This window comes from Nannospalax galili, unplaced genomic scaffold (genome assembly GCF_000622305.1).
Source record: "Nannospalax galili isolate Female #2095 unplaced genomic scaffold, S.galili_v1.0 scaffold1871, whole genome shotgun sequence".
Taxonomy (NCBI): domain Eukaryota; kingdom Metazoa; phylum Chordata; class Mammalia; order Rodentia; family Spalacidae; genus Nannospalax; species Nannospalax galili.
Window position 1 is genome coordinate 358,141 of NW_008330293.1, and position 10,706 is coordinate 368,846.

General features: G+C 40.2%; 1 protein-coding gene across 1 annotated transcript in view; it reads left to right on the top strand.

The window, feature by feature from the left end:
* The window catches only part of Adam9 (ADAM metallopeptidase domain 9), a gene marked incomplete at its 5' end in the record, with an annotated part of 113,694 nt that overhangs the window by 84,589 nt on the left and 18,399 nt on the right, over nt 1-10,706 (top strand). Inside the window, 2 exons of the mRNA XM_008843363.3 lie at nt 9,197-9,277; nt 9,528-9,633. Of these exons, the coding sequence (XP_008841585.1) occupies nt 9,197-9,277; nt 9,528-9,633 (187 nt within the window). The remainder of the gene's footprint in view (nt 1-9,196; nt 9,278-9,527; nt 9,634-10,706) is intronic.

The following is a 10,706-nucleotide window of genomic DNA, read 5'->3' on the forward strand; positions in this document are numbered from 1 at the left end:
AAAAAAAAAACCCTGAAGTTTGAGTTCAGACCTGGTGACAGGAAAGAAAGTCCAGTGTCCCAGCCAAAGGCACTATGGTCTTCCAAAGCAGCATATGAGTGGGCAGACTGGTTGATTCTGTAGTGCAGAGTTATTTTGCTGTGTACTTAATTAAATGCTGTGCATGTAATGAAGATCTCTCGTTCTACTGTTGTTAGCTTTCTTTGTTTCTCACTTGGATCGGAACGGGCTCAGAGTGAGAGGTTTTCACTTACACTGCACTGTTAATCATGTAAACGTTAAAGAACATAAGCTTTGAGAAGGTAGGGAGGGCACTGGGGCTGGCTTTATTTACTTTAAAAATATTTTTATTGACCTTTTTATGCTTCTTCCTCAAATATAACTCATTTTTAAAAATTTTTGATTGTTTTTATGTGTATTTCATACAAAACATCCCAAACAGTCTTATTCATCTTTATACCGCATCCCAAATGGCACCCTCCCATAACCTCCCCCTGCCCATTGGAGCCCACATCCTCTGTCATCCCTGTTACTGTCCACTGTGTTATCAGTGCCTTTGCAAATTTCATACAGTATATATTGATTGTTCTTAGATCCCAGTTCCCACCTGCACTGCCTACTACCCTCATCCAATTTCATGTACTCTATTAAGGCCTGAAGAATCAAACTTGTGTCCCCAAATGCCCCTTGATATGTGGGTCCATCCACTGGAGCCTGGTTAACCTACCGGGAGTCTCATCCTTAAATGAGACTGACTCTCCCCCTCCCAGCAGCCATCAGTTTTGGGATTTTGTCTGTCTTGGGCTTACCTGGGACTTGTGTTTGCTGTCATCATTGCTGTGAGTTCATATGAGTAGCTGACCAGGTGTCTGGAAAACTATTTCCCTGTGGTCCTCCACCACCTCTGGCTCTTAGAATCTTTCCACCCCATCTTCTGCAATGATCCCTGAGCCTTGGGAGAAAAAATTTGATATAGGTATGGGGGTGTAGGTGGGGACGGGGATCTAAGAACAATATCTGCAGCCTCTTATTCTCTGCCTGTTGGCCAGTTGTGCGTCTCTGTAGTAATTACTATCTGCTACATAAGGAGACCTCTCTGGTGAGAGTCAAAAGATGCATTAATCTATGGGTGTAGCAATAAATCATTAGAAATCTGTTTAATATTATGTCTATTTAGCAGAATAATAGTATTAGGTTCTCCCCTGTGGCCTGTGACCTGTCCAGCCACAGGTTCCTAGGCCTGATATCAGTGTCAGTTATGAGCTCCATCTTATGAAGCAGACCTTAAATACAATTAGAAAGTGGTTGGTTGCTCCCTTAATATTCCTGTCACTATTGCCCCAGCAGGCTTATCTTGCCAGACCAGTTGTTGTGGCTCATAGGATTCACAGCTGGGTAAGGTTAATGATTACTTTTCTCTTCTGATAGCATGCATAGCATCTTCCAGTACTATGAATGCCAGCCAGTGGAGAAGAGACTTTGGAGTCAGCACAAGCTTGGTTTCTCCTTGTTTGTTCTATATCTCATGTATGTAGCGGCTTCAGCATTAGGATCTAAGTTCTGATGGGTAACCAAGAGCAGGGGCAATGGCCAGTATTTTTTGAGAGTCTGTATGGGACCGCTGGCCAACAGCTTCAAAAGAAGGAACCCATTCCTGGCATTGGGCTTTTACTTTGCGAGCCTATGGTGTCTAGTAGGGGCTATGTCCCCTGTTACTAGGTAACGCCTTTTATTGCTTTCTGTAATGTGTACGGTTATATTTTGAGAAGCGCCTATAGTGGTAGTTTTCACATGGCTTTTTCTAAAGGCTTTTAGTGTTAGTTATCGCTCCCCATCCTCCCCCTCTACCCTGCGCTCCCTTTCCCCGCGCCATTAACCCTTCCCACCTGATTATTCCCCTTCCACCCTTTATAACGCTGCATTGTATCTCCCCCTTCCTTGAAACCTCTCTCCCCACTTTGTTTTATGTTTTTTACTGCATATAGATATATACACACATATATGTGTGTGTGTGTGTGTGTGTGTGTGTGTGTGTGTATGCACCCATGTCATGTAATGCCTGTGGAGGCCAGAAGAAGGTATCAGATCCTTTGGGCCTGGAGTTGTGGATGGTTTTTAGCTGCCATGTGAGTGCTGGGAACTGACCCAGGTCTTTTGCAACAGCAGCCAGTTCTCTCAACCGCAGAGCCATCTCTCCAGCCCCTTTGATTGTGTTCCCCCAACCTTATATTTTTGTCTTCAACTACTTTGGACTTAAAAAACTTTTTGTATATGTACATTTAAAATTTGCTAAGAACTGCCAATTTATCTTTCAGTGGATGGTAATTTACATTTCAGTGATTTATCACAATATTCTTGGTAACATCAGTCCTTTTAGAAAAACTATGTTTTTCATTAGCTTATAAAGTAGTAGCTTCCCATGTGGCTCCTTCATACACCCTTAGCTGTGGTTACCTTCACCTGCCTTACACCGCTTTCTCATCCCTATTTGAACTTTGCCAGTAGCTCCATATTCTCTCCCTGTATTTTCATGTCACATCTGTCCTACCACCTTAGCCGTGGTAAGGCTCTACTTGTCCTGCCATGGTCCCCCTTTCACTCCCAGGTCTCTGTAGACGTTCCAAGTAAAAACACAAGCACGAAACTCCAAAGCCAAGATCCATATGTAAGAGTGCACACAGCACTAGTCTCTTCAGGCCTAGGTCGCCTTGCTCAGGATATTTTCTAGTTCCATCCATCCTCCTGAAAATTTCGTTATTCCTTTTTGTTCAGCTGGATAAAATTCCATTATGAATATGTACCACGTTTTCATTACCCATTTGCTAGTAGATGGGCATGCAGGCTGTTGTCATTTCCTAGCTATTGTCAGTGGCAACAATGGACATAAATGTATGCAATCCCATCATATGGCATAGAGTCCTTTGGCCATATGACCAGGGTGGGTATAGCTGGGTCGTATAATAGTTCTATTTTCGGTTTTAGGGAAACTGTCACAGTAATTTCTATAGTGGCTGAACTAGCTTATACTCTCAGCACCAGTCTCTAAGGGTCCCCTTTTTACCACATCCATATGGGTATTTGTATTATTGATGATGGCTATTCTGACTGGGTTGAAATAGGATTTCAAAATAGTTTTAATTTGCATTTCCCTGATGGATAAGGGTGTTGAACAAGTGTAACAGTGTTTACTAGATATTTTTATTTTTTCCTTGAGAACTCTTTTCAGTTCCATAGTCCATTTTTTTTATTGGGTGGTCTGTTTCTTGATGTTTAGTTTCTTGAGTGTTTTTTTGTATTTGCTAGACACTAACCCTCTTTTGAATGTATAGTGGGTAAAGATTTTTACCCTGTTCTCTAGGCTGCCTCTTCACTTAGTCGACCATTTCCTATGTTGAATAGAAGCTTTTTGAGACAGGGTCTCCCTGTAGCCTCAGCTGCCCTGGATCTATGTAGACCAGGCTGGCCTTGAACTCACAGAAATCTGCCTGCCTCTGCCTCCTGAGTGCTGGGATTAAAGGCTTGCGCCACCATGCCCGGCTCAAATAAAAGCTTTTTAATTTCATGAAATGCCATTTGTCTATTATTGTCTTATTTCCTGAATGGTTGGAGTCCTGTTCAGAAAACCCTTACTTATGTTTATATCTTCACCTGTACTCCCTGCATTTTAGCAGTTTCAGAGTTTCAGGTCTGTGTTGAGATCCTTGATCCATCAGAATTGACTTCTGTGCAGGGTAAGAGATCAGCATCTAGTTTCATGCTTCTACATAGAGAAATCCAGTTTCCCTAGCATTGTTTATTGAAGATGCTCTTTTTTTTTCCAGCCTGTATTCTTGGCATCCTTGTGAAGAATCAAGTGACTGAAGTTGTGTGGCATTGTGTCTGGGCTCTTGGTTCTGTTCCGTGTTCATGTATTTTATGCTGGTGCTATGCTATTTTTATTACCTGCAGTGCTATTTGAAATCACTGTGCCACCTTCCCAGTGTTTTTTTTTGCACAAGATTGCTTTGGCTTCTTGAGCTCTTTTGTGTTTCCATTTGAATTTTAAGATGTTTTTCTACTTCTATGAGGAGTCTATTGGAATTTTGACTGTGATAGCATTGAATCTGTAGATTGCTTTTGGTAAGATGGTCATTTTCACAATATTGATTCTTTGAATCCACGAGCATGGGAGGTATTTCCATAGTCTATCTAGTGTCTTCATACATTTCTTTTAGCTTTTCCAATGTAGTGAAATACATGTTTTTAAAATTTTTAAATATTTAATTTTTCATATTTTAATTCTACGTGTGAGTATATTGCCTGAATGTAATTGCACCTGTGTCATGCAGCATTCACAGAAGTCAGAAGAGGGTTTTGAATCCCCTAGAACTGGAGTTATAGATGGTTGTTAGCCACCACATGGGTGTGGGAACTGAACCCAGGTCCTCTGTAAGCACAGCCTATGATCTTAACTACTGAGCCATCCTGCCAGCCCTGTTTTAAAAATATTTTATTATTTTTATTTTATGTGTATGAGTGTTTTGCCTGAATGTATGTAAGTGCACAATGCTTGTGCAATGCATACAGAGGCCAGAAGAGGGCCTGGAACTAGAGTTGCAGATGGTTGTTAGCTGCCATGTGGGTCTGGGGAATTGAACCCAGGTCCTCTGGGAGAATAGCAAGGGTTCTTAACAGCGGAGTTATCTCTCCAGCTCCAAAATATATGTTTTTGGTTTTTTTTTAGGTAAGACCTAATAATTTTCTGAATTTCACTGGTATCTGTTCTAATGGTTCTCTTTTCAGTTCCAATATTATTAATCTGGATTTTTTTTCTCTTTTTAGTTTGGCTAAGAGTTTGTCAATTCTGTTTATCACTGTAAAGAACCAACTCTGTTTTGTTGACTTTTTTTTGTGTGTGTCTGTGTTTTTGTTTCCATTCATGAATTCCTGTCTCAATCTTAATGATTCATTACATCTACTGATTTGAGGTTTGTCTTGTTTTTCTTTTTTGAGGGCCTTAAGGTATTGGTCATTAAGTTATTTATTGAGATTTTTCTGGTTTCTTAATGTGGGTACTTAGAGCTATAAACTTCCCTTTTAGGAATATTTTCATTGTATCAAATAGGTTCTGGAATTTTTTTTTTCTTTTTTGTCTTTTTGAGACAGGGTCTCCCTCTAGCCCCAGCTGTCCTGGAACTCACTGTATAGACCAGGATGGTCTTGAACTCAGAGATCCACCTGCCTCTGCCTCCCAAGTGCTGGGAATAAAGGCGTGCACCACCACGCCAGGCTGGAATGTTTTTTTAAAAATTTTATTTATTATTTTTATTTTATGTGTATGTGTGTATTGCCTGCATGTACATAAGTACACCTGTGTTGTGCAATGCCCACAGAGGTCAAAAGAGGGCCTTGGATCCCTGGAACTGGAATTACAGGTGGTTGTTAGCCACTATGTGGGTACTGGGACTTGAACCCAGGCCCTCTGCAAGAGCATTCAGAGCTCTTAAGCCCTGAGTCATCTCTCCAGCCCCTGGAGTATAGGTTTTTAATTTGTATTTGAGCCTACAATTTAAAATTTTCTTGATTTCTTCAAGGACCCATTCATCGTCCAGTGGTGTGTGGTGTCATCTCTGTGGTTGCTGTATATTCTAGGGCTTCTCTTGCTGCTGACTGGCAATCTTATTTCATTGTAGTCAGATAGAATCAGGAATTAGTAAAGTTTTCCTTTATTTGTACAGACTTATTTTGTGGCCTAATATATGATCTGTTTTAGAAAAGTTCCACAGGCTGCTGAGAAAAGTGCATATTTTGCAGTGTTTATCAGATTGAATGTTCTGTAGGTATCTGGTATGTTCATTTGATCTATAGTGTCATTGAATTCAGATATTTCTGTTTACTTTTTGTCGGGATAGATCTGTCAGTTTGTTGAGAGTGGGGTATTGAAGTCACCCCCCACTGTTGTGCTGGAGTTAATATGTGACTTTACATCTGGTAGCATGTGTTTTATGAAACTGGGTGCACCTATGTTGGAGCATATACGTTTAGAATCTTAGTTACCCTTTTGTTCCCTAATTGGTATGAACTGACCTTTCTATCTGTTTTCTCAGTGTCTTTGGTTTTAGACTCTCTTGTGAGGTACTAGGTCCATTTGCTTGGGACTCCTTCTCCCATCCTTTCATCCTCAGGTGGTGTCTTGTCTGTGACAGTGAGGAATGTTTCTGGGGATGCATGAAGTAGAGGGCTCCTGCTTTTTAATTGCATCTACTGGTCTTGTCTTTTGGTTGCAGAACTGAGACTGTAGCCATTCAGGCTTACTGAGAAGTGTGCATTGCTTCCTCCGTTGTCCTTTTGTAGTGTCTTGTTCTTCCCATACTTAGCATTATTGCAGGCTTATTCTTTTATGTGGCCTTATGGATGGATTTTTCTCTCCAGTCCAGAGGGTCCCTTGAATTATCTTCTATAGAGTTGCCTTAGTGACCATAAATCCCTTAGTCTATTTTTTTTAAATCATGCAAAGTTTTTATTTTTCCTTCAATTGTGACAGACACCTTTGTTTGGTATGGTAGTCTGGGTTGGCAGTTGTTGTCTTTTAGAGCTTGAAATACATCTTTGCAAGCCCCTCTTGGCTTTTTAAGTTTCATTTGAATAATCTGATGTCATTCTAACGGGCTTGCCTTTAAAAATTTTGATGAATTTGTATTTTATGAGAATGGGCATTTTGCTTGCATGTATGTTAAGAGCACTATGTACATGCAGTACCTGTGGAGGACAGAGGAGGGCATCAGATCCCTTGGAACTAAAGTTAATGGTTGTTAGTTACCATGTAGATCCTGTGAACCAAACCCAGGTCCTCTGTAAGAACAGCCAGTGCTCTTAACTGCTGAGCCATCTCTGCAGCCTGGGCTGCCTTTCTATGTAACTGGGGATTTCTCTTTTGCCACTTTTAATATACTTTTGTTGTTCTGCATTTAGTACTTCATGATGTGTTGAGGGAAAGTTCTTTTCTGGTCTTGTCTGTTTGGTGGCCTAAATGCCTTCCATATCTGGGTAGGCATATCTTTTCCTAACTCTGGGAAATGTCCTGTTAGGATTCTTTTGAAAATGTTTCCACTGTGTTTAGAATGAGCTTCTTCTGTGCCTCTTGCTTGTAGACTTGGTCTTTTCAGAGTGTCATTTATGTCCTGGAGCTCCTGCTGGTAATTTGTTATGCTTTCTTTGTCCTGGTTTGACTGTTCTAGTTTCTACACCTTGCCTTCAGGGTCACATGCTCCCTCTTCTTGATCCATTCTGTTGCTGAGACTCTACACAGAGCTTTCATTATAGTTTTCATTTCTAGCATTTAAGATTGATTTTTCTTCAGTATATCAGGGTTGGTGGGGGGCTTTTAATTTGCAATCTTACCCAGAAGTCTCACATCAGAAATTTTAATTCTTTGTATCCTGAAGAGGCAATTCTCCATTTTGCTTGTTTGTGTTTCTGCATGTGAGCATCTTTGTCTGTTTTTATTAAGTCCCTGAGAAGCCTGTGCTCCTGTGGCTTCTTGTCTGTTCTTTATTGGGGAGGGAAGTGGGGTTGGGTGATAACTTTTAGGTCTTCTCCTATAGAAAGGATCATATAGAAAGGATATTAACCATTAGGTATGTCTGCTGTGTTCTGATCTGCATCTGTCATTGGTGTTTACTGTAAACATTCTAAACTATGGTGTACTGTCCTATAGCAGGCCAGTTATCAGTGTTTCATTACAGTTTGGTTCCATCCATAAGATAAACTGTAAGAATACCTTTTTCAGGGCTGGAGGACGGCTCAGTGGTTAAGAGCACCAGCTGCCCTTGCAGAGGACCCAGGTTCAGTTCTCAGCACCCACATCGTGGTAGCTAACAACTGTTTTTAACTCCAGTTCCATGGGATCTGACTCCCTCTTCTGACCTCCACAGGCATTGCATGACAGGTACACTTACATATGTGCAGATAATACACCCATACCCATAAAATAAAAATAATAAATAATATATTAAAAAATGCCCTTTTCTATGGAAGACTTGGGGCTTTTCTACTTCTTAAAGTAAATCTGCAAGCTGTTTCATCCTATTTCTATCTTGTTTAATGCATCAGGTCTGTGTTGAAGTCGGTGATCGAAAGCAAGCTTTTAACTGAGAAGGGACATCCTGTGATTGGTGAACACCTGTTTATCTGAGAGTTCTAGGTCACTCGAGTTAGCTGAAGAATAACTTTGCTGTAGGATTTTCTGTGCTTTTTGAATTTTTAATCATATGACTGCATTTCCCATTTAAAAGTTACTGAATATCGCTGGGGCAGTATTTAGAGACCCTGTGACTGTAAATGCAATTCTGTTTAAGCCTGTGTGTTTTCCTGAGATTTCCATGTTATTTGGTATTATAAAGAGACTGTAAGAAAGTTCAGTGAAGACCTGAACTGAGCAGGCTGGAACACAGAGCAGGCAGAGCAGCCACCGGGCTGCCCTCACCACACTCCGAGCTTCGCAGATGGAGAAGCCTGTGCGATGTTTTAGCGTAGTAAAACTAACTTGTCATTTTACTCTAATTACTATGCTATAATTTAAAATTTTCAGAGGTAATTCTTTTTAATACCTTTCAGTATTTAGGGATTTTTTTTCTATTTCATATCTTAAATGAGCTAGAATTTTTAGAACCTTAAATATAAAGAAACAATGTTTCTCATTTGTCATAGAAAGATACCTTTTGTTTTGTTGATAAAATATTCTTTTATTTTTAAAAGAAAAATGTTAGCACGTTTCTGATTTCATCGGCTTCCCTTGAGGTCTTTGACTAATGAAGATATGTCAACTCTGTAATTCTCTTTTTGAGACAGGGTCAGATTGTGGAGCCCAGTCTGGTCTCAAACTCATGGTCCTCCTGCCTCAGCCTCTGGACTGCTGGGATTATAGATGTGTACCTCCACACCCAACATGCGGTTTCTTTTGATATGAAAAAAAATTAATTTGTGAATCCTTACCTAAGAGTGTCATTTCTATATTCATATCAAAAGATTATAATTTTATCTTTGTTTTTGGCCTTTATATAATCTTGGTTTTCTTGATCATTAGCGTCATGCCATTTGGTTAATTTCACTTATTTTTCTGCATTTTTAAGAATGTGATATTGGAGTTAAGCTTTTCTTGAACATTCTTAATGTGTTCAGTTTTTCTGTATTCCACCTGATTCTTTTATGTTTTCAGATTTGTAGGAATTTCCAGTGTGTGAATGCATCTGTCCTGAATTATGACTGTGATATTCAGAAGAAGTGTCATGGCCATGGGGTGAGCAGTGTTCTCCTTCATTTTTTCTCGATGGTAGTGCTCAGGTGTTTAATAACTGACGGTGGTTCCCAGGAGGGGTTAGGTGAGGTTCTGAAGATTCTAGGTAGAAGTTAGAGACTTCATTCATGCTCATCAGTTTACATTGAAAAGTATATGGGTCTGATGAATTTTGCCCTTCCTCTAAGTTTACATTCTGGAGTTGACACAGAGCATATCCACAGCTAACACGTGATATCTTGCTTATTTAAAGGTGTGTAATAGCAATAAGAATTGCCACTGTGAGAGTGGGTGGGCCCCCCCGCACTGCGAGACTAAAGGATATGGAGGAAGCATGGACAGCGGACCTACATACAATGGCAAGTAATGCTGGTGAACGTCAGTGTGGCCTTCCAGGGCCAGGTCATAGTCAGGTCCTCACTCCTTTCTTCGCTTTCCGCACCAGCTGTTCATTTAAATTGCGTTCATTTCGCCTCCTGCGTTCCTTGTAAATATTTCCATTTTAAAGATATGTATTATTTTTATTTTTATATGTATGAGTGTTTTACCTGCATGTGTGTAAGTGCACCTGTGTTATACAATGCCTTTGGAGATCTGAAGAGGGTGTTGGATTCCCCAGGAACTGGAGTTATGGACAGGTGTTAAGCGCCATGTATGTGGGTGCTGGGACTCAAACCCGGGTCTTCTGCAAGAGCAGCCAGTGCTCGTAACCTCTGAGCCATGCCTCCAGCCCAGCAAGTATTTCTGTCTCTGCAGCCACATTTCTTCAGCTTTCTGCCTGGCCTTGTGGAGCAGCCTCTTTTCCAGCTCCCCGTTTCCCATCTTGCTTTTCATGATCCATGTCAACACCTCATTATAGTTTCAGTGTTTTCCTTTTAGACTGAAATTCTGATTGCAGCCTGTCTGCTCTCAGTTCAGAGCTTCTTTATGACTATTAGGATGAAGAATACAAATCCTTTTGAAAAATAGTAAATAAAAAATAAATTTTTATTTATTATTTTTATTTTATGTATATGAATGTATTGCCTGCATATGTGTAAGTGCACCCGTGTCATGCAATGCCCACAGAGGCCAAAAGAGGGCATCAGATCCTGGAACTGGAGTTATGGATGGTTGTTAGCCACCATGTGGGTGCTGAGAATTAAACCTGGGTGGTCAGTGTCTCACTTTAGCCTCTGGGGACACTTGTTCTGCTGAGCTGTACTTCTGCTGTGCATTCCCTGATTACTAATGATATCAAACATCTTTTTTTGTGTGTATTAGCCATGCACATATCTTATGTACTGATGTGTCCAACTTTTTTCTCAAATTTTCATTTTGCCATTTTGAATTTTAATAGTCCTTTGTATATTATAAGCACAAGTCCCATATCAAATATATGCTTTGTATGTATAGTTTATTTTTTAGTTTTTTTATGTAGATTTATTTATTT